Source organism: Cheilinus undulatus, linkage group 9, assembly GCF_018320785.1.
Source record: "Cheilinus undulatus linkage group 9, ASM1832078v1, whole genome shotgun sequence".
Taxonomy (NCBI): domain Eukaryota; kingdom Metazoa; phylum Chordata; class Actinopteri; order Labriformes; family Labridae; genus Cheilinus; species Cheilinus undulatus.
In genome coordinates, this window is record NC_054873.1 from 50368295 (window position 1) to 50392303 (window position 24009).

General features: G+C 40.5%; 1 protein-coding gene across 1 annotated transcript; it reads right to left on the reverse strand.

Annotated features, from left to right (window-relative positions):
* Positions 1 to 1409: 1409 nt before the first annotated feature.
* Positions 1410 to 21791, reverse strand: uri1 (URI1 prefoldin like chaperone). Its single transcript, XM_041795064.1, has 11 exons — positions 21412 to 21791; positions 17672 to 17706; positions 15566 to 15644; positions 14448 to 14583; positions 11010 to 11101; positions 10869 to 10932; positions 7644 to 7839; positions 7319 to 7562; positions 7082 to 7233; positions 4632 to 4872; positions 1410 to 1739 (listed from the first exon to the last, which is right to left on the reverse strand). The coding sequence occupies exons 1-11, from the start codon at positions 21481 to 21483 to the stop codon at positions 1551 to 1553; spliced, it is 1500 nt and encodes a 499-aa protein (XP_041650998.1). The 5' UTR covers positions 21484 to 21791; the 3' UTR covers positions 1410 to 1550.
* Positions 21792 to 24009: the final 2218 nt, after the last annotated feature.

Here is a 24009-nt window from a genome sequence, read left to right on the forward strand (position 1 = left end):
TGAGGAGATTTCAGATGCTTTTAAATTTCACCGAACAAAAACAAAGTTTGGAAAAATGACAGGACATAAACGAGTGAATGAACCCAGAGAGTCTGGTTTAGCCGTTTAACCCTCTTAGGCACAGGTGTCAAACTCAAGGCCCGGGGGCCAAATGCGGCCCGTGGTGCAGTTTACCTGGCCCCCAAGATCATATCTGAATTAGAACTGGCTCACTAGATGAGGTCTGCAGATTTCCTCCAGTATAAAAATGTATAAAAATTCTTTGTTAAATTATAAAAATCTGAAAAAGTAGAAATAATTAGATAAAAAGTCAGAATGAGGGAAAGAAATAAATCTGTTTTTTTATTTCATATTTTCATTTTGCATCCCTAGAATATGACTGAAACTTAGGATTTAGATTTTAATTTCATATTTTGACCTTTTAAATGTAAAATTTTGACCTTTTCTCTCATATTGTGACCTTTAAGATTCACAAATTTTCATTTTAAATCAAATCTTGACTTTTTAAACTCCTAACTTTGACTTTTAATCACATATTTTCATTTTTTAAACTCCTAATCGAGAATTTTATCTCATATTTTGACCAGAGGTCAGAGGAGCTTCAGAGACACCATTTGGACCCCAAGAATTTTATTTTAATACAAATTTCAGTCTGTTGACTGATTTATTTAGTCTCCTTTGATTCAATAATGACACTAAATACTAAAAAAATAAATAAAAACCGCTTCACACTCAGACACGAACCATCCCAGAGCCCGCTGCAGGTCCCCACTGAGGAAGCCAACAGAACCACATCATCTGCGAAAAGCAGAGCCGGAATTCTGAGATCTAATCCGTGCCCCGTAAAAACGAATTCTACACAAAAACCACTCCAGGACGTCGTTCTAAAGAGCTCAGATAAATTATTTCATAGAAGAAAAGAAAGACGGGCTCAGGCATGTAGTCAAAAAGGTTTATTCACCGTTTAGTTTCCACGTATATTATTTTCTACACAAAGCTCGTCACAAAGGAACGCGTACATTCATTAGGCAGGTCGAGAGAAGGAGAACTGATTCAGATTTTAATGATAAAACTCAGAAAAACAAGAAAATCATCCTACAGGTAGAGGCGACAAACTGACCTACACTGGCACCAGAAAGGATGGAGAGCTGGGTAAACGTGACAGACGGGAGGTCGTTTAACACGCTCCGTAAAGAGACAAAGAGGGAAGAAGAAGAAGAGGATTCACTGACCTGTTTAAACAGAAATCATTGTTAAAGATGCTGCTGTGCTTTTAAACTCAGAGACAGATGAGGGAGCAGAGGAGAGGAGAGGAGGGGAGGGGAGAGGAGAGGAGAGGAGAGGAGAGGAGAGGAGAGGAGAGGAGAGGAGGAGAAGAAAGGAGAGGAGAGGAGAGGAGAGGAGAGGAGAGGGGAGGGGAAGGAAGGGGAGGAGAGGAGAGGAGAGGAGAGGAGAGGAGAGGAGAGGAGAGGAGGGGTCGTCCGGTTTATCAGTTAGAGAAAAAAAAAAAAACCTTAGAGAGAAAGAAGAAGTGAAATGTGTTTGTTCAGTCATCTCTGCTGCAGCCGGGCAGCTTTAAACTTGGACACCCTTTTCGGGGCTTGTTCAGGCGGGGCCACGTCGGGCACCACCTCTTCCTGTTTCCTCTCCAGGATGGTCGGCAGAGCCGGAGGGACGATGGTGAGGTGAGGGACAGCGGAAGGCATCGGGTCCTTTTCTACCACCGTACCTGAAAAGGCCTGGAGAGGACAGAGAGATATCAGTCATCTTTTCTTGGTTTCTGGATCACCGATCACTTTGACCCTCTCAGTTTTATGCTCTTTATCGTAAAGGTAGTCTGTGCTATCTTTCCTCTTAGGACCGAGGACTGTTCTATCGCTGCAGCCTCCGTTTTACCTTCAGGAGGAGTCAGAGACTGTGTTTGCACCGACTAGAGCAGTGATACTCAACCCTGCTCAACCAAAGAGCCAAATAGTTGAAAAATATCTTTGCAAGAGCCAAAATGTAAGAGGTGAAAGGTGAAAACAGGTTAAAGAGGTAAAAAAAATAAAATGGTCAAAAAGTGGCAAAAATAGGTAAAGTAGGCATAAAATGGCAAAAATGGGTAAGACGTGACAAAATGGGGGAAAAAAGTGGCAAAAAATTAGTGAAAGGGACAAAAATGGGCAGAAAAAAAACACCAAAGAGTGGCAGAAATGTGAATAAAAGAGTGGCATTCAATGGCAAAAGGCAGCTTAAAAGGGCAAAAGTGGCAAAAAAAGACAAAAGAGGGGTAAAAAAAAAATTGCAATAGCAAAAAGCGGGATAAGAGAGGTAAAAATAGGCAAAAAGTGGCAAAAACAAGGGACAAAAATGTGCTTGTAGCTATAAAAACTGATTAAAAGTGGCAAAATATTGAAAAAAGGTGCAAAAAAAATGCATATAAGGGCAATGGAAATGTACGGACAAAAAATAAAGTTGTCCATCTTTTTTTTTGTCTGTATATTTTCATTGGCCCTATTTGCATTTGTTTTGCCACCTTTTTTCAATGTTTGCCCATTTTTGTCAATTCTTTTTGTCACTTTTCACCCATTTTTCCTATTTTATCCTGCTTTTTGAAATGTTTTGCCCCCTTTTTGCTCGTTTAAGCTGTCTTCTGCAATTAAATGCAGCTTTTTCCCCATTTTGCCACTTTTTATCCATTTTTGCTATCTTGTAGCTGGTTTTTGCACATTTTAGTAACTTTTCACTCATTTTTCGCCACATTTTTGCCAACTGTAACTCTTTTTTTGTCACTTCTCACCCCTTTGTGCCACTTTTCTCCCAGTGTCTGCCATTTTATGCCAATGTTGCCCCTTTTCACCAATTTCTGCCACCTGTAACTGATTTTTTTCTGCTCTTTTCACCTCTTAGATTGTGGCTCTTTCAGATGTGTTTTTTTTTTTTTTTCAATAATTTGGCTCTTTGGTTGAGTAACACCGGACTACAGTATCCTGGTTTCTGGAATTTGCCAGTATCCCATTTCCTGACTGCTGCAGACTACCTGTGCAGGTGTGACTCTGATTACAGTCCTGTAAAGTGATAATACATGTGGATTTAGGTTTGTTGTATAGCTCTGTGTAATGGAAGCTTATTCATTGGAGATCTCCTGCCATCCTCTCAGTCTCTTTTCTGCAGGTGTTTTCTTACCTGTGCTGAGTGTAAGCGAGGGTAAATGTTCTTAATGAGGGTGTTTTCTAACAGAAAATTCCCACATAACAACTTTAAAAACCCCTGAACAGGAGAGGCAGACAGACAGAAAATTAAGAGGAAATGTGTGTTTTGTGGATGTGGATTCATGAGGGTCTTTCTTCGCTAAAAACACTAAATTCACAGATAGGTGCCTCTGCATTATCCTCCTGCGACCTGGGCTTTTGTTTGGAAAGTATTCAGAGTTTTGCCTTATTATTTGGGATAGGTAGGCTCTGAAAAGTTAAACCTTCAGGCTGGTCTTTAAGCAGTAAGTTATTAGAAAAATTTCCTCTCCAAATTCAAAAAAGATCCTTTAAAAAAAAAACAAAATTCCTTTTAATAACCATCAAAACTTTCAATGAAGCTTTAGTTTAAAGCCTAAACATTCCAATAAAAATATATTTATTTAGTTATTTTTAATTTATTAATTTCTTTTTTTATTGTTTATTCTATTTCTTTTAATTTTATCTAATTTTTCTATTTTATTTTCATCTTATTAATTCATTGATTTTATTTTTTTATTTGATCAATTTTTTATTTATTTTATTCCATTTTATTTGATATGATTTTATTCTATTTTATTTTCTATTAACTTAAAAATCTATTTATGAGTCTGTTTGTTTAATTTAATTTCATGTATTCTAGTCTATTTTTTTTTCACTTATTAATTTTCTATTTGTTTGTTTGTTTTTTTTGTTTTTGGTTCTTCTATTCTTATTTATTGATTTGTTTGTTTTATCTAATTTCATTTTATCATATTTATTCTATTTAATTAATTTATCATTTTTTTTATTTAATCTATATTTGTTATTTTATTTTATTTTATCCCCCAAAACCATTTTCAAGTAAATTCCCCAAATATCAAAGAACATTTACACTAAAATTTTGTCACAAATTCTGAAAAGAATTACCAATGCATGCCCCCAAATTCCATGAAAATGACTGAAACATCCAAAAAAATTCCCTGGAATCTCCATGAAATTTCCTGAAATTTAAAAAAAAAAACAATCTCTACTTCCAAATTTCCAATTAAATTCCCAAAAATGTACAAACAAATTCTTCAGTTTCCCATGAAAATGCCCCCAAAAATCAAGCAAATTAACCCAAATTATTCAAATGAAACTCCACAAAATTAACTTAGATATGCCCTGAATTTTCATGGAAATAGTTGCTAATTTCCAAGCAAACTCCCCAAAATATCCTAATATCAATGTATCCCAACATTTGAAGCAAATTTCTTGCAGTTAAATTGACATTCTGGACAAAAATCTCAAAAATCCTGGTAGCAGAAATTATTGCTTTGTTGTAGGGAAGCCAACATGTAATGTCCTCATACGTGCATGCTCTGTCTTAGGAGGTTAAAAAATAGACCATCATCTGCATAAAGGCCGTTAAAGTTCAAAGAAATCACTTCGTTTTACCTCAAATCTGCTGGCGGGGTGCAGGGGCACCGCTGTGGGACTGTCCTCCTCCGTGATGCCGTCACTGGTGTCGCTGTGCGTCGCCTCGTCGTGGCTGAAGCTGCGGCCAATCATCCGGCGTTCCTCGAAGTCTGCCGCGCTGCTCTCGCTGGTGTCGCTGCACACGCTGTTCTCTCGGCTGCGGGACTTCAGGATGGACTTCCTGGGGATGGGCTCGCCGTTCTTCACGTCCACGAACAACCTGAGCAGAACAGGTTGTTATTGCCTCTGCAGCTTTCACTTTAGTTTGAGGGATTTGTTTCTTTCATACCGATGTTTACACCACACACGTTGGAGAGAGCTTTAAGCTTCCATGATGACTGCTGACAGCACTGAGAGATGAACCAATCAATTCATGACTGACTGTTGAGAAGATTCTGCCCCCTTATAGATTTTTTTGACCATTTGTCCATTTAAATGTTTGTTAGATGTGAGAAAAACATAACCTGAGTAAATACAAGTCAGTTTTTAAATGATGTTTTCATTTAATAAGGGAAAAAGCCACTCAAACCTACCTAGCGATATGTGAAAAGGTCATTGCCTCCTTGTTAAATCATAAATTAAATCTGATTAACCACATTTTTAGAAAGCTGAGTTTGACTATCCACCTCCAGACCTGTTGAATGAATAAATCCCTTAAATAGAACCTGTGTGTCATCTATCAGTCTGAAAGGGTTACAGAGACATTTCTAGGCTTTGGGACTCCAGCAAACCACGCTAAGAGCCATTACCCACAAATGGAGAAAACTGTGAAGAGTGGTGAACCTTCCCAGGAGTGGTCGGCCTACCAGAATGACTCCAAGAGCGCATGGACGACGCATCCAGGAGGTCCCAGAGGAACCCAGAACATCTAAAGACCTGCAGGCCTCACTGACTCAGTTAAGGTCAGAGGTCATGATTCAACAATCAGAAACAGACTGGGCAACAATGGCATCATGGGAACAGCTCCAAGGCCAAAACCACTGCTGAGCAGAAGAACAGGCTCGTCTCACATTTGACTAAAATCATCCTGGTGAACACCAAGACTTGATGGTGGTTCTGTGATGGTCTGGACCAGGAATTCTGCTCTCTAGCAGAAAATCCTGAAGGAGAATGTCCGGCCATCAGTCAGCCCAAACTCCTCTACAGCCATATGAAAGACTCAATGCCAGTCTGCATAGTTAGATCAATACTTAACCACATTCAAGTGACTCGAGAGATACTCCGGCAGAGTTACTTTAGTTTTTATTTTTAGTTTATTATTCTATCTACTGTTCTATTTTACTTAGAAAGTGAGTTTTCTTATGTTTGGTTTAGTTTAAAACCTAATGGTCCACTTAAAAGCCTACACCAAATCCCAGTGAAACGTTAACATTTTTGACCATACCACTTATAATATGTTTATATATATATATTTACATATAAAGTCTTCATTAACAATTTTAAATTGACCGAAATGAGACAACAGAACGGGGAGGGGCCGCACGGCAGCACCCGCGGAGCAACAACGATGTGTGCTTTCACGTCAGAGTCCCCGAAAGTCTCCAGAAACACCAGAAAAAGTCGCTGGATTTGTCGCTAGTCGCTTTTTTTGAAGAAGAGTCACCAGAGGGGTCTGAAAACTCACTAAATATAGCAACAAAGTCACTAAGTTGGCAACACCGGTAGGGATTCATCAGCAGTAGATTCACTGAACGGCAGAGCAGGACATCAACCTAAGCTTTGTCTTCCACAAGACCCGCCTCGACTGTACTTCTGATTGGCTAGTAAGCCTAGTGTGACCCCAGCTCTACTTCTGATTGGCTGGTAGGCCTAGTGTGGTTGATGGACAGTGTCAGTTATCTTTATTGACTCGGACTTGACGTTAGGATGTCCCGCATAAACAAGCTCACAAAAGTAGGTTTTTTTTGTTGTTGTTTTTTTTCACAGCAGTCAAACACCGCCACACCGGAAATCCAGCACGGTGCCGGAATACTATCACCCCTGAAAAACATGACTGTGACTTTGTTTTTTATATATTTGCCTTTTAAAAGCATTATTTTAACATCTACTTTTGTGTTTTAACTTTTTGGAATAATAGATTTGAATTTTAATCACAGATTTTCAGTTTTTTAAGTCCTCATTTTGACTTTTTAAATTTCAAAATCATTTATGATTAGTGTTAATTTTTCCCCATAATTTATTACTGGTGAAAATGAGATTGACAGTTAAACGTGGACCCTGTTAGACCCTCAGGTTAGACCTTAATTTAGAATCCGGCTCCTTCTGTGATTGAGTTTGACACCCCTGGTTTAGGGGGAATGACTCTTCCACATAGGACCAGGCTGGGTCCAGGTCTCGTCCTCATGGAACAGAGGGTTGTCGTCGTGTTTCTAGTAGACTAAGCTAACCCTGAACGGAGGAAAAGATCAGAGATTTTGGGTTTTTTTTACCTGTAGATGTCTGCAGGTGTGGTGATTTTGTGAAGTTCGTGATGGGAGTGTCCGTTGTTGTGTCCGTTTTTCTTTTTCCTCTTCGAATGCTCTTTCTGTTCTTTCCTTTCACTGAACTTCAGAGTCGTGTTTTTCCCCGTGTTGATCCTCACCTGATGAAAAGAGGAGGAAAATATGGTTAAAAACAGAACCGGGTAATATAAGTCTAACGAAGCGAAGGTTCTCCGAGGCTCTGACCTTCTTGGGTTCGACTGTGTGAGAGAAGTAGATGGTGGGCAAACAGCTGCTGTCCTCTTCATCGTCCTCATCCACTTCCTCCTCCTTCCGCTCCACAGTGGGCGGAGCTTTACTGTGAGGGGCCAACGTCCAGCTGGGTTTCAGGCTGAGACCGTTAACGGGAGGTGCAGCTTCTGGGTCCTTCTCCTCCTCTGAGGAGAGCGAGGACGTGTCCTCTCCGTTTATGTCTGCGTTGTCTGACAACCTAAACACAAACATTCACCGCCGGTTAGGGCGTGAGCGTTAACCAAAGGCGACTACAAACACCTGGATCGTGATTGCCCACCTGTCCTGCTCGTCTTGTAGCTCCTCCAGTTTCTCCAGCTCGTCCAGCCGGGCCCACAGCTCCTCCTCCGTCAGCACGCCTTTTCTGCTCTGCCCATCGCTGCCCTCCTCTTCATCCTCCTCGTCCTCCTCTTTCAGGTCACACGCCACTTCAAATTTGGGCTTGGACTTTGGTTTGTGAGCGATTCTGTGCTTTCCTGCAGACAGACCAGGACAGAAAGGTCCTTTCATTTAGGACGGGCTGCTGCTGGCATGGTGTGCCCTTAACGGCGTGTTTTTGGATGTTCATGCTGAGCAGAAATGTTTTTAATCTCTGGAGTTCTGAGCGGACATTCAGCAGCTATAGACTGATCTATGCTCTTGTTCAGTTTGCGTTCAACAACGGCTCCCATTGGTCGATGACGGTCAGGTAACTGAGAAACACAATTTGCAGACTAAAGACTTAGGACGATATTAAAGACGTTTGATAGCATCGTAACGCCAAGACTGAAGAAAGACCACCTTAAAATGTCTAAAATCGAGTCTTAGGACCACCTTACACCTCACGACTGAGACAACAGGAGCGAGCTGCGACTTTAGAAAGACTCCCAGAATTTTACTCCGACTTTGAAACTTGAGGAAAACTCATTAGGTGCCATTCTGCCTTTAGTCACAGACTAAGATTTTGTCTGTCAAGACTGTGGGTCACTAGCCATCCAAAAAATCCCAAATATTCCTTCCCAAGTCATGTCCTATCCACTTTTCCTTAAACCCAGTCAAAAACACCACAGGGTCAAAGGTCAGAGGACAGGAGAGAACAGCGGTGATCAGGGAATCTGATGACGCTTTTCCCAGACAGGTGAGACGAATGTGCCGTGGGTTAACTGTGTAAAATATCAAACTATAAGACAATATCTCTTATAATCCAGTGTTTTTAAATCATTCAGTAGAAATTAAAGGAAAGCTTATTCTGAAGTATTTCCAGGATAGTTCCTCAGTTGTTGCAGTAGTCTGCAGAGCTGCTTCAGTTTTAAAGTACCGTAAGCAGAAGTGTGTTTCTCACCGCAGAAATAAACTGATGGGGCTTTTACTTTAAAGGAACCAGTGAAGGTTTACCGTACTGGTCATGTCAGCCTGTGATGAGCTGGCAGACATGATACAGACGAGCGCAGAGATCTGACCGCAGCTCTGAGCAGAACCGTTTTTCTGTCTCTAGAGTTCTGAGCGGACATTCAGCGGCTCCGACTGATCTACGATCACGATCGGGCTTTCTTTGAAGATTTATTTTTGGGCTTTTCCTGCCTTTATTTGACAGAGTAGGAAAGTGGATAGATTCGGAAACAGGACAAGAGTGGGGAGAGACACTGGCCGGATTCAAACCTGGGCCGCCCGTGTACATGAGTCGCGCCTTGGACTGCTAGGCCATCTGCAAGCCCCCACGATCAGGCAGGGTCCAAAACTAACTTTTTCACTTACCAGTAAGTGAAATTTTTTACCAGCCAGGTAGATATTTTACCAGCCAACCAAATAAAAATTTCTTTTAAGTGTTGTAATTTGCCATCAGTATTATTTAACATGTCATTTGGGTCTTGTATGCGATTCTCAATCAATATTTTAATTGTATGCACTAATACTAGCAATAATATATGCTAAAAAAGACAAAAATGAGTAAAAAAGACCCTTATTATGTGTAGAACTACAAATGAACTTGCTTCTGTCGATTCTTGTTTCTAAAACATCACAATTCCAACCCTCCTTTATCTGGGCTCGGCAAAATGACTCAACAGATACTCTGGCAGAGTTACTTTAAATTTTATTTTTGGTTTATCATTTATTTATTATTCAATTTTTCTTAGAAGCTTGGTTTTCTTACATTTGGTTTAGTTTTAAACCTTATGGTCCATTTAAGAGCCGACAACAAATCAGTATTTATTTTTTTGTCTACAGTCTTTATTAACAATCTAAATGGACCAAAAAGAGACAATAGAAAAAACTGTCAAAGCGCCTTCACAGCGCGGTTAATCTGTAGTCTGGACATGGAGGCGTGAGCATCTCCTGCTCTGACCGCAGCTGAGGGGGACTACTGTGCGAGGAGTGGGCTGCCTGTCAGTGCTTTGGGACGAGGAGGGGCCCACGGCAGCAGCCGCTGCTCACTGAGAGGCGCTACAACGATTCATGCTTTCATGTCCGAGTCTTCAAGAGTCTCCAGTAACACCAGGAAAAGTTGCTATATTTGTCACTAGTCGCTTTTTTTGAAGAAGAGTTGCTAGAGGGGTCTGAAAACTCGCTAAATATGGCGACAAAGTCGCTAAGTTGGCAACACTGCAGGGAGGTACAGCTCCAGTCACAACCAGCTATCCACCTCGGTGCGCTGTGAATAATGTCATGACTGACGCACCTACATGAACAAAGATCGAACTGGCCAGAGTGGCGAGTGGTCTTAAAAATTTACCAGCCAGAGACAAAATCTACCTGTAATAGGCGAACGGCGAGTGTTAGTTTTGGACCCTGTAATCAGGTTTTGAAAAGTTAATCTTTCTAACGTGCTTATGCACAACACTGGCTCCCATTGGCCGTGGATGATGGTTGCGTCATTGAAAAGATCATTTGCATGTAATCAGACGAAAGACTTACAACAGTAACAACCATGTTTGATACGGTCATAACGCCTTGGCTGAAGGAAAACCACCTTAAATCTGCTCAGATCGAGTTTTAGGACCACCTTACACCTAACGACTGAATCACAGGAGCGAGCTTTGACTTCAGCAAGACTCCCATGATTTTACTCCGACTTTGGAATTTTGTCCACGACTTTGAAATCAAAGGAAAAGCTGTTAGGTGTACGGCCAGCGTTAGTGCATAGCAGACTGGAGTCGACGCTGAAATAATCTCCCCTCTCTGTTAGAAATAGAGGATGTGCCGTAAATCAGAAATTAGAATTAAAAAAAAAAAACAATCCTGAATCGAATCCTGACATCAAGAATCGCAGCGGAATTGAATTAAAAGATCCTGAAAGATTCTCATCTCTGATATTCGGTCTAAATCTGAATGCGTGTCCAACCAGGATCCTTTGTAAAAAAAAGGGGAGTGTCTCTTTGTGGAGTCTGCTGTCACTCTGACCATTTCTGGGACATTTAGGTATGTACACCTGTCTATTAGTCTCTATGAACATCTTTATTCAGTGTTTCTCTCTGTTTGGGAACATTTAAAATAATAAAACTCTCCTGAGCACAGATCTAGGTGTTACCTTTGGTGAGGGTAGCGTCGTTGTCTCCTTCCTCTTCTCTGATGTCCACGTAGTCTCCTTTATTCTAAAGAAACAGCAGAGTCAGGACATTTTCTTCGTTTGTCTTAAAAATGTCAGAGAAGTTATAAAAACATGACTTACAGCTGACATTTTTTCCAAATCCTTCGCAAAACCCACCCTGGCTTCAAAGTTTTTCATGGTCTTTGACAGATCGTCTATTTCTTTCTTCACATCTGCAGAAAACCAACGTCAGAATATGAAATCAGACACAAAAGGAGCAGAAAGCATTAGAGGTTTAGATGCTAGGACACGTTTAATAAAGCGAGGGGGAGCAGGCGCTAAAGAGTTAAAATCCAAAACAAGTTAGGGGGAAAAAATTGAAAAATGATGACACAAACAGTTCATAATATCTTCTGCCCTGAATACTACTCCGGATCATTAAATCTTGACAACAATTAAGCCCTTTTGCTAATAGCAGCAGAGGGCCCCGGTTTCCATGGCGATCGGGAGCCCCTCCAGTCAGTGCATCAACTGGAAGTGAGGAAAGGTCAAACACAGAAGGCCTGACAACTCCGCCGCTGTCTGACACATCTCAGCTCGCTCTGTTTGTATTACAGCACTTAGCTCTGTAATAGCGGGGTGGGCCGGGTCACGAGGATGGGGGGGGGGGGTGCAGACGGCTGCGGATGGGCTGTGGCAGCACATTTCTGCTTCACTAAACACTCTAATAATGTTCACATCAGAGATCGTTACTCGGGCCCATTTGACTTGATATGAGATTTTCAGCCCCAGAACGAGCGGCGGGGCAAACACGGGCGCGGTGCGACTGCACAGACACGCACACACACGCAGACAAAGGCGTGTTGCATCTCAGAGAACAATAACAGTGCATTCACTCAGTCCCAGCACAGACATGCAATGCTTCGAGATCTACAACAAGGCCAGTGCCAGCAGTGATCTGTGAAATATGGAGAACGTTGCTGCAAACGTTTCTGTGCACATGTAAAAAAAATCTGTTAACCCTTAATGTTTTATTTTAGGATCTTTTACCAGCAGCAGCAGCACAAAAAAACATCTAAAAAAGAACAAACCCTGCTAACAGCTCAAGAGTTTCTCCCTAAATGTCAAACTAAAGTTTGGCTGGAGTCAGAGGCTCAGATTCTCTCATCTTCATGCAGCAACAGCGCCCTCTGCTGGAAGAACAGCAGAGGAGCAGGACAGTCTACCCAAGGCTGAATCAGATCAGTGCTCAGACTGCATATTTCTGTCTTTAATATTCTTAATATAATAACGAAAGATGACTTTATTGGAGGAATTCAGTTTATAAAGCATCCTGTTACTAATTTTCATTTCAAACAAAGAATAATCTGTGAGGTTTTTCTTTTTTCATGGCATGGAGAGAAAGATGAACAGCAGCAGCGTTCACTTCTCAGGTCATTCTTCAGAGACAGTGGAGCACAAATATGAGCCGAGCCATTTCAGATATCACTAACTGTTAAAGAATATTCAAAGTCAAAAAGGCTGCACCGTGGAGCCCTGTGTCTTTCTGTCTGCTCAGCATCATTTATTTAGGTCAAACCTCTGACCCTGGACAGTCCTCTGGGTGATGTCAGAAATGCTAAAGCACACCCACCACCAGCTCTCATCATTTTTATCTGCACCAGGCTGTCACTCGTTTTCCAGTCAGGTAAACTGCAAATAAATTATTTCCCCAAAAAGCTGCGTAACGGCTCAGCCTCTCAGTGCGCCCATGAAACAGATGCATGTAAAATCATTCCTAAAAACCAACAATTCCTTCAACCTAAAATTAAACGCAGCATTTTTGAGACCATGTCTTCAGTTTGTGCAGCGTTCACCTGCTCTAACAGCTAACCTGACACGCCGAGTCGACTGTTTCATATCTCTACTGCACGCATGTACTTCACATTCATCCGGGAAAGCTCCCATAGAAAGTGCTGACTGGAGGAATGCGCTGTCCGTCACATTCATGACGGGCCAATCAGAGCAACAACACAAAATGACGTACAATAGTGCTACTCTTGAGCTGACAGGCTACCGCTGCTATAGATTGTTAAAGGCAGAGCTTCTCTGTGAATGAAACTGATGCAGAGGTCAGTCAGGTATTTTTTATGCCAACTAATCTATCAATAATTTCCTCTGATTAGTCGATTGATCGTGGTTATTTAGCATACTATTTTGGATCCCCATTTTATGTAAATAGTAGTGATTTAAATAGTAGCAGTTCACCTGCCTTGCAGCTTACAAATAACTAAAGGATGGCTTTCTTTAAAGTGACTGGTATGGCCACAAAAATAGATAAAGCAAATAGCCCATCCAAAGTCCAAAAGTACAAATAAAGCTTAATGTAAACAAATCAAACTTCCAGCCCTAGTGACTGAACAACAGATTAGAATTTCGTGCAGGAACATGAGCATGTCAACATGTTCTGGTGTGAGGCTGGCTCTCTTCTTTGAGTGGTGAACTGCAAGTACAGATGAGTTTTTACCGGCCAGTATTTGATTTTACCAATATCAAAAACAATAATACGATGCGTCAACGCTTGAATTTCCGTGTCGACTAATTTTTATAGTTGACATAAACAATTATGGCGACTAATTGTTGCAGCTCCAGTCAGGAGACGTGCAAAAACATCTTCTCTGCCACGACAAGCTTTCAGTGTGGCACTGTGCTCTCGTTTTAAAATAAATGTGGTCCAGTTCTAATAAAACCGATGCTAGACTAGAGCTAAATCCAAGCTTATCACCACACTGGAGGCAGCCATTGCAAACGGCTTCAAGTGCAACTAAACCCCGCCCACATCTACCATCTAGTTCTTCTCAAATGACTCTGATTGGTCTGAATAGTATTCAGTTCAGCACAAACGTTGTGGATTGGAGCTCTTCAAAATGGATTTTCCTGACAACAGAGATGGCGTCTGGCAAATCCGCCTGACAGATCTAGAGAACGCTGTCGTGAGAGAAAATGCTGTAATATGACAAATCCTAACAAACAGCAGTCTGACAACTTTTTGCTGCGTGGCACACACCGTCTACCAGGCTGTCTATGATGGTGTTTACTGCAGCTGCAGTTTGCAGAAAAATTGGGATGTGTTAAACACTCTCCTGTTGATCGACTCACACCTGCAGGTTATGCAGAACAGACAACCTGCAAAAAGACCACAGGGGGACGTGCCGCCTCTGCGGAGCAGTACGTTCACATGATGCAAAACCTCTAGGAACAAAAACAGAACTCTGACTACAATCTCCCGGCAACTTTAACTTCACAGCAGTAGGGATAAGCTGAACAGCTACTGATCATCAAAGACTACTTTATTAGAGGCTGCTCGTGAAAGATTCCAACAAATGCAGTCTGATCCACTTCTCCTTATCAGATCCCAGACTGCTGTTTAGATGAGGACATTAAACAAAACGCATGAGCGCAGCTTGACACAAAACTGATTGGTGTGCCCATCACCGGTGCTGGAGTCAGGCGACTACTTGGCAAGTATGCTCTAAAAACAAATTCATCGTCTTTGTGACAGAGGAAAGCGAACAGGCCTCTTAAAAAACTAAGGCTCACATTTCATCCTGTGATCGACGAGTTTCTGAGCCTGCTTGGCGGAGCACTTGGCGAACCAATTATCCCCGAGCAACGCCATGACCTCGTTGGTGTGCACCAGTTTACCCGGCATGAAGGCCAGAGGGCCGAACGGCACCTGGGTGAAGAAAGGAGGAGGGAGAGTTAAATGAAAAGGTGTCAGAGTGTGAAACAGAGAGGAAAAATCAACTGAGACTTTCAGAAGGGAAAACTAGGGGTGTAACAGTATTTATATTCACTATTTAGGGATCACAAATCAGTGCACAGTGACCAAGATGTTAAAATGCAGTGATAAATTCTGCAACAATCCATTAGGAATAAGTTGTTAGGGTATTAAAGAAGTTTCAATGGCTTCTTTCTAGAGGTGCACAAAATTATCAGTCTGGTGTTGGCAGATATCAAAATTTCTGCAGATATTTTGCCTATGTGTTTCAGCATAAATCAACTGTAAATTTTGTTCATACATACTAATAAATTAGTGAAGTTTTAGTCTGAACCAACAGACCCATGTCTGAGGTCTTTTTCTTTACTTATACTCATTCTTTAAACTTAAATGTTTTTTAAGGACTAAAGTTTGTTTCCTTGGTCATCCTTAAACCTTAAAGTGTCCAAAAGGACTGAATTAATTTGTCTGAAAAGCATATTTAAATATCAGTCTTGACATCAGTACAGGCTAAAATGAATCTGTAAATATCAGCGTATCAGTTATCGGCAAAAATCCAATCCCTACTTCTTTCTCTCAGGTAAATTCAAAGAAGAAACTGGGGCACACAAATCACTTCTTGCATTTTAATAAGGTGCAGAGGATCAACGTTTCAATGCACATTCTGACTATAAGAGGAATAAAAATTGCACCGTGTCCTGATTTTTGTCCCAACATTTTTGGAATTGAGGTTGTACATTGAATCCTACACTTTACATTTTTGGGGCAGTTTGTATTCCTCGGTAAATCAGACATCACGACATATCGCTGTGATTTTCTGCAGCGTACCTATAGTCCCAGAATCTCTGAATCGTTATCGTGGAGCATGCATCATCTCCTGCTTATCGTGAGCTACCCTGTGATTTGCATGCTCACTCATATAAAGGTTCGCGCTCACCATGATGTCATAACACAGCTGGTCAGGCAGAGTTTGAAGACGCTCATTCAGGGCTTCATAGTCGCCGGACACCTTCTTCCTGTAAAGCGTGGATTAGTGACAAAGTCAGGATGGTTCCTCTTTATTTAACGCCACATCTGAAAACTTTCACTACTGTTTGGCTAAATTTAGGACTTTAGTCCGAACAGTGAAGGCAAAAGAAAAGAGATTTGGTGTTACCAAGGTGGCCTCAAGGTATCACTGTTTTTCCTTTTTTAATACTCAATAAATCTTAAACATTATTCCAAGACAGCAACCACTTCACTACAACTTCCTCCAAACATGGAGAGAACCGAGACACACTACATGGACAAAAGTAGGGACTGTACTGACATTATATTCAAATCCATGTACTCTAATATGGAGTTTCTCTTTCTGCAGCTCTAACAGCCTCCACTCTTATTGAAAGGCTTTCTACAAGACTCTGGAGTGTTTCTGTGGGAATGTGTGTCCATTCATTCTGGAGAGCATTTATGAGGTGAGGCTCTGACGTTGGACCAGAAGGCCTGGCTCACAATCTCTGATCCAGTTCATCCCAAAGGAGCTGGATGGGGTTGAGGTCAGGATTTTCTAGTCCTTCTTTGGTCTCTGGGCCACAGTCATGCTGGAATAGAAAAGGGCCTCCCCCAAACTGTTGCCACACAGTTGGAAGCACAGCATTGTCCAGAATGTCTTGGTCTGCTGAAGCATTAAGATTGGCCTTCACTGGAGATAAGGGGCTGAAGAACAGCCCCATACCGCTTTCACAGCCCTGTGTCTGTGTGCTTTACGCCACTCCACCTGACTCTTGGCGTTGGGCTTGGTGATGTGAAGCTTGCATGCAGCTGCAAACCCATTCATGAAGCTCCTGCTGCAGTTTTAGTGTTTACACTAACGTCAGAGGAAGTTCAGAACTCTTCAGCAGGGAGCTGGAGACTTTTATGCACCACGAGCCTTTGGAGGCGTTGACCCTGCTGTGATTTTACCTGGTCTTCTTCGTCATGGCTGAGCTGCTGTTGTTCCTAAACTCTTCCACTTTCTATATATCCCTGCAGGGATGAAATTTCAACAACCGTCTTACTGCAAAGGTGTCATCATCACAGAACCACACTGGAAGTCTCTGAGCTTCTCAGAGCGACCCGTTTAGGATCACAGATGTTTGTAAGCATAACAGACGTAACAGTCCTTAAGGACACGTGATTTAAAATGAGCTTCTGCCTCTCTGTGTCTCTGGGTCAGTGTTATTCAACCCTGCTCAACCAAAGAGCCAAATACCTTTGCAAGAGACACAATCTAAGTCAGTAAAAAATGGCAAAAAAAAAAAAGAAAGCTTGAAGTAGCAATTAAAATAAGTTAAAGGGTACAAAAAATGGTTAAAAAGTGGTGAAAACAGAAGAGAAAGGTGAGTTTAAAGTCAAGAGTGGCAAAATAGGGCAAAAATTGGATAAAAGTGGCAAAAAGAAACTGTAAAAATAGGCAAAAAATGAGGACACAGGTGGTATTTAACGGCAAGAGGTAGCTTAAATGACAGAAAAGTGACAAAAAATGGTGCAAAAGGGCAAAAATGGTCATAAAGTGGCAAAAACGTGTCAAAAATGAAAGAAAAGTGACAAAAATGGGCAAAAAGCAGTCAAGAGAGGCAAAATAGGGCAAAAATGAGGAAACAAGTACTACTTCAATGGAAAAGAGTAGCTTAAATGGGCAAAGAGTGGTGAAAAATGGTGAAAAGGGGCAAAAATTGGACAACAGTGTCAAAAAGGGGCATAAAATGGGGAAAAAAGGGTATTTAATGGCAAAAGGTCACAAATGTTTGAGACTGCAGGGCTAGGTGAGGATTTTATACACCTGTGGGTCAGCCTGAAACACCTGGATTCAATAAAGAACAGAAGTGGCCAAATACTTTTGTCCATATAGTGTTCTGGTGCAGACAGCATTCATTCTCAGTCAAAACCAACAAAGTTTAGTGTTCCAGTGCTCAACATCCAGCATGCAGAAAAGCTCTCAGCACCAGTTTTCAGTAGTCCGTGTGTGAAAAGGGCTAAATCAGGATTTTACTGTGAAACTGTAGAAACATTTTTATGAGCTTACCAGTGCTGAATCCGACTCTCACAGTCTCTCACCACCTGTTTTTAGGACAAATGATTTCAAAGTGAATCACACTGAAAGTCTCTGAGTCCTGTGTGAAGGATTTACAGCATTAAGAAGTAAAATGTCAACGTTAATCAAAGCCACACTGAGATCAGAGCAAAATGAATTAATCCAACATACTGATGGTAAATCTCTTGTTTAAAGACTGATCAGACATGCGACGGAATACAAACCGGATCAAGGAGGCAGGAAGGAAGACAAACGCAGCTGTGAAAACGTCGTCCACACGGCGAGGACAAACAGCTCACACATGGTGGAGCGCTCTAGGAGCGTCTGTCTGGGAGGATGTTACCATGGAGGGAGACCAGGGACGGTGCATATGAGTTTATATCTCCGATCAGAAACAGTGGAGAGGTGGCAGCCACGCTGCACATGCTCAGTGAGACCTTATGGCAGGGGTTTCAAACTCAAGGCCCGGGGGCCAAATCCGGCCCGTGAAACACTTAAATCCGGCCCCGAGATGATCTCTTATTTCTGTTCTAACTGTCCCATCAGTCTGAGCTCTGCAGATTTACTCAAGTATAAAAATGTGAACTTATCCTGATGATTTTAGATTTCCTTGTTAAGTCACATTATCTGAAAAAGTAAGGAGTAAAAATATTTAGATAAGTCAGGAATGTGGGAAAATAAATAAACTGTGTTTTAATTTCATATTTTCAATTTTGCATCTCACAATCAGGACTCAGTTAGGATTCTGACTTTTAATTTCATAGTTTGAGCATTTCAACTCGTAATTTTGACTTTTAATGTAACATTTTGGACTTTAAGATTCATAATTCTAAATTTTAAGTCATATTTTGATCTTTTTAAGCAATTATTTGTATTTTATCTCATATTTTCAACTTTTAACTTCACAATCCCATAGTTTGACCTTTCAGACTCACAATTTAACATCCTGAATCATATTTTGACTTTTAATCCCATGATAACAAATTTTATTTCTTATTTGACCTTTTAACTCATGATTTTAACTTCTTTCTTGTATATTTGCCTTAAAAAAACATTATTTTTTAAATTAAATTTCATGTTTGAACTAATAAATTTACTTTTCTCAGATTTTCAGCCTTTAAACTTTTTTTTTTAACTATTTAAAGGTCAAAATCATTTATTATCAGTGCTGAGTTTTTATTTTATATTCTATTACTGGTGAAATGAGGTTGACAGTTTGTGGTTAAAAAGGTGACCCTGGTAGGCCCTCAGGTTAGACCTGAATCCTGAATCCGGCCCCTGCTGTGATTGAGTTTGACACCCCTGCCTTACAGTCACTACTGAGGCTGTCTGCACACTGGGCGATTTTAAAGCCTTTTCCTATCAAGGCCGACAGGAATAAATGGCACGAAAATGCAAATAATTCTGAGCTGAATTCTGATGCACTTTTCTATGCACATCATTGTGATTTCCTGATTTTGCACATTCTAAAAAACGTTCACACTGTGAGAGTCTGCAGTGTGTTTAGCTCTATAAACAGAGATGTACAGAGTAGATGATAAAGGGAGGTTTCTGCCTCTCTCTCTCTCTCTGTAACAGCACAGGTGCACACAGGTAGGAGGTCAGTGCCCTTTCTTCCACCAGCTTTTCCCTTATTAACTACATAATATTAATAATATTAAGGGCACACTCAGGCCCGCTGCGAGTGAGAGTCGGCTCACCTGTTTGTGTCACAGACTGGTCAGAGGAGTAATTTCAGGAAGTGGATTGATCCAGAGCTGTGATTGGCTGAATGTCTGAGGTCAGAGGACACTGTGTTGTTAAATATTTCATTGGAGTAAAACATTGTTAGCTTGGAAACAGCTCCATAGTGCACCTGGTGGTAATATCATGTTCCCCGGTTAAAGCTGGAGAGGAGTTTGGCTGTTCAAAAAAAAAAAATGACCACCACCATGGTCCAGCCGTCGGTGAGTTTTCTGTCAGATCCACTTCCTGGTTGAAACCAGACTCAAAAAAATGGGAGAAACTCTTGTTATTCCGGGGGTTTTTTTGTTTTTGTTTTTTTTGACCAAAAAATGGGAAAACGAGCCATTATTCAGATTTTACATTTTGTTCACAAAAACAAGTAACTTTTTAAAAAAGAGGTCAAATTTTTTGTTTTTTTTATTTCTGTTATTTTGTTTTCTTCATTTCTTCATTGCTTGAGGAAAAGGAAATCATGTGACCCATTGGGAAAGGTGACTTTCCAAAATAAAAGCCATCCATTTCAAAACAAGAGCCATCCATTGAATTTTACAGTATTATAATGGGCAAAAATGTTCTATATACAATGTATAATAAATAACGTAAATATTTAATGTACTGACAATTTAATGGACTGTAATGTTATTACTTTTTCTAAATCTTTTATTCTTATTTCATTCACACACACACACACACATATATATATACATATATATGTACCTGTATATAGACAGATATATAGACAGACAGATAGATAGGTAGATAATACTATTATTGTACTATTAAAAAAAAAGACAATGGATGGCTCTTGTTTGACATGGAGGCTTTTATTTTGAAATGCTCACCTTACCCAGAGGTCACGTGATTTCCTTGTCTTCAAGTATTTCATTAAAAGAAGAAAACAAAGTAACAGAACTGAAAAAACAAAAATTCTACCCCTTTTTTTAAATGTTATTTGTTCGTTTTTGTGACCAAAATGATAATCGTAGGTCAAAAACAGAATAAGTGCTCGTTCTTCTGTGTTTTTTGGTCAAAAATGAAAAAACGGAATAACAAGAGTTTCTCCCATTTTTTGAGTCTGGTTTCAGCCAGGAAATGGATCTGCCAGCCTTCGCGGCTCTATTGTGGTGTTATCAGCCCTCTTTTTTAGCTGCAGCCTCTTCGGTGTCTCACTTATTTCCACCGTTTGTCTGCTGCCGGTCTGTGCCTGCTACCGCTGCGATCCTAAAATCTACCTGTAAGTGGTCTAAAGTGAGCCCAGAACTGTGCATGGCATCAGAACTTCCCTTGTTACACCCGCCCCCGGTCTCCCCTAAGGGGAGGTCACTAGCTGGTTCTTAACCGTTAGCCTCCAAACTTTCTGGTGTTTGAAACCCTAAAGGTCAAATTTTATTCATCTAAGGGGAAGAAAATTAAAGAAATCTACAAGAAAACGAAACAGTTCGGTGTCAGGTTTGCAGGGAAACGAAAGTAAACTCAGCAGACAACATAAAAACAAGAAGAACAAGGCGAACATGTAAGAGGGGGTAAAGAGGAAGCTTCTGGAAAAAGGGCATGGAAACATCGACATCACATCTTATTAACACACTGAATAGTGAAGTTAGTGCACAGACGTGTGTGTTGATCCTGAATGAACTGGGAATGATCACTCGTGGTTAGTTAGAGACGTTACTGGTCCGCCTCGTGGACTGTGGTTTGACTAACAGTGACCATTTGTTACTGGTGTTGCGGTAAAAAGAGTGACCGTGCTAACTGGTGCCATCGGTTGAATGCGCATGTGGTTGTTGTGATCACACCGGACGTTAAAAACGTTCATTATAGTTATGAATGCCTCTTTAAAATGTTTAATGTTATGCTGTCAAAAATACTGACCAGATAAATGTTTACTGACTGTTCAGACAATCGTTAGGATACTCCGTCTTCAACAACCGAAAGTCACCAGTTAACACGGTCGCTCTTTGAACCGTTACACCAGCCAGCAAAATGTCTCGTGTCATCCGTGAATTTACCTTCTCGTGTTCCTCTCGGACCCTGACAACTCCACCCAGGTGCTCCACGTTTATTTTACCTTTATCAGCCATCTTCAGCCCGCGTGCACAACAGGTAAATGCGTTAAGTGACCCCAAAACAAAGCTCAGGGGTTGTAGTGAGTCCTAAAGAAGTGTTTATGAATGCAGCAGCAGCGTTTCCTCAGAGCCGTGCTTCTGCTCGTGTTCATCCAACAGGCAGCGGAAATAATCCTCACTTTACGAACTGAGACCATTTCACCCTCTCATTTCAGCATTTCCACATCGTCTCCAGAAATATCCACGCGGTTATTATCCACAAAGATTAGCAGATACTCCTCAGCACTCTCGCTGCGACGTGCACACCGACCCACTATCAAGGTACCGACGTCACCACGGGACTTCCGGTTGAAGTGTACAAAATAAAATCATTCGCGTCTTTATGAAATTAAATTAAATTAAATTGAATAATATTTCCACTTTTTCGAAACTGCATTTACTACTATCAGGAGCAGTAGCAAAAACATTGATAAATATGACCATAAACAGAAGACAAGACACTTTTCCGTATTGTTTTGTCTAATTTGACATTTTCAGGGAAGTATATTTTAATTGTAGGAGTTAATTGTTTGTTAAATCTTTGTAAATAAAATATTTTTCTTAACTTATCTTGTTTCCTCTTGTCTCTTGGCATTTTAACTACTAAAAAACTCTATTTTTTTATTAAATGTACATCTACTGCTTTCCTTGAACCTATACATTTGTTTTGTGTCAAACAGTTGAGGTAGGGGTCTTTTCAACTAAAATGTTTATTTAGACCACTGATACTCAACCTCTGACTCTTTTGTGACTATTTGTGGCTCTTTTATGTCTAAATTTTAAATATTATTCCCCCAGAAAAGCTGAAAGGGAAACTTTTTTGCCCTTTTCACAATTTTTTGCCACTTTTCACCCATTAGAGCTACCTTTTGCTTTAAAATACTTCTTTCTTCCTATTTTTTGCCCATTTTTGCCACTTCTTTTTGTAACTTTTTTGCAATTTTTGCCACTTCTATCCAATTTTTCCCATTTTTTTGCCACTTCTCGCCCATTTAAGCTACCTTTTGCTATTTATGTGCACTTGTTTCCTTTCTTATTTTGCAACTTGTTTTTTCCACTTTTTCCAATTTTTTGCCCTTTTCACCACTTTTCACCCACTTAAGCTACTTTTTGCCAATAAATGCCACTTTTTTCCCATTTTTTTGCCCATTCGGCCCACTTCTTTTTGCCCCATTTTCCCCCATTTTTGCCCTTTATCCACAATTTATTTCCCATTTGAGCTACCTTTTGCCATTAGATACCTCTTTTTTCCTATTTTTGCCCATTTTAGTCAATTTCCACCCATTTTTGGCATGTTTTTCCAACTTTTGGACCATTTTTGCCACTTGTAACTCATTTTTTTTGTCACCTCTCACCCATTTTTTTTGTTATTTTCTGACACTTCTTCCACTCTTTCTCCAAATTTTCACCCCTTTTCACACATTTTGGCTACCTTTAATTTACTTTCAATGCTACTTAAGCCGGGGTTTTTGTTTCTGTTTTTGTTTTTTGCCACTTTTCACCTCTTAGATTGTGGCTCTTGCAAAGGTGTTTTTCAACAGTTTGGCTCTTTGTTCGAGCAGGGTTGAGTAACGCTGATTTAGACCTTATATTTGCCGTCTACAGTCTGTGTCTGGTCACATATCTATCCAGCTAGCTTGTTGTTGTATTGATTCTTAAGCGTATTAATTTATACGTGAGTAAAACGTCAAATTTAACAGGGCCGTCATTTTTTAGTTGAATTAGAACTCTGTTGCGTTTTATTAAGTTGGCATAATGTTTATTATTTTGAAAGCCAAACTTTGAATTTCCGTTTTTTCATCTGTGAGGCTCTAGCTTTATTAACGGTTCTCCTGTTCCTCCCGGTGTACTCTGGGTAAATGTGGATGGTTACACAAATGTAAACAAGTCGACACACCATGAAATCCTGCAGCACTGACCCACGAACAGAAACGTTTTTACAAACACGGGCCTTTAGGGAGATTTAACAGTTATAATGGAGATGATCGGTTTCATTTCCTCAAAGCATGGTGGATCCGTGTGCACAACAACAAGCGGCGTAGTTTCCGATTCGTCTAAACGCAGCATAATGATAAATGGGTGTTATATTCCTTTAGAGCTCTCTTTCATATCTAAAGAAATGTTTTATAATGGACAGGGCCGTTATAACAAACACGTTAGAGTTTACAACAGGAACATAATCCACCCATGGTTCCAGCCCCCTTCTTGTCACTCGCTCATTGGCTGTCTGCGTTGCGTTCACTTACTGTCGGAAAAGTTGCAGTTAAACTAGCAAATTCAAGTATTGCACTGTGAAACGAGAATGAATAGTCCTGTCATCAGGTATCACAGTTTGCAAAGACCCCCTCTCGGAATCCTGATGTTAATCTCAGTTTTACTGGCTTTTTTTCGATCTCAAAATTCTAAAAGTTTGGACGTTAATCTCCGAATTCTGACTTTGATTTTAGGATTCTGACTTTAATCTCAGAATTCTAACTTTCAGAAATCTAAATCTTGATCTGA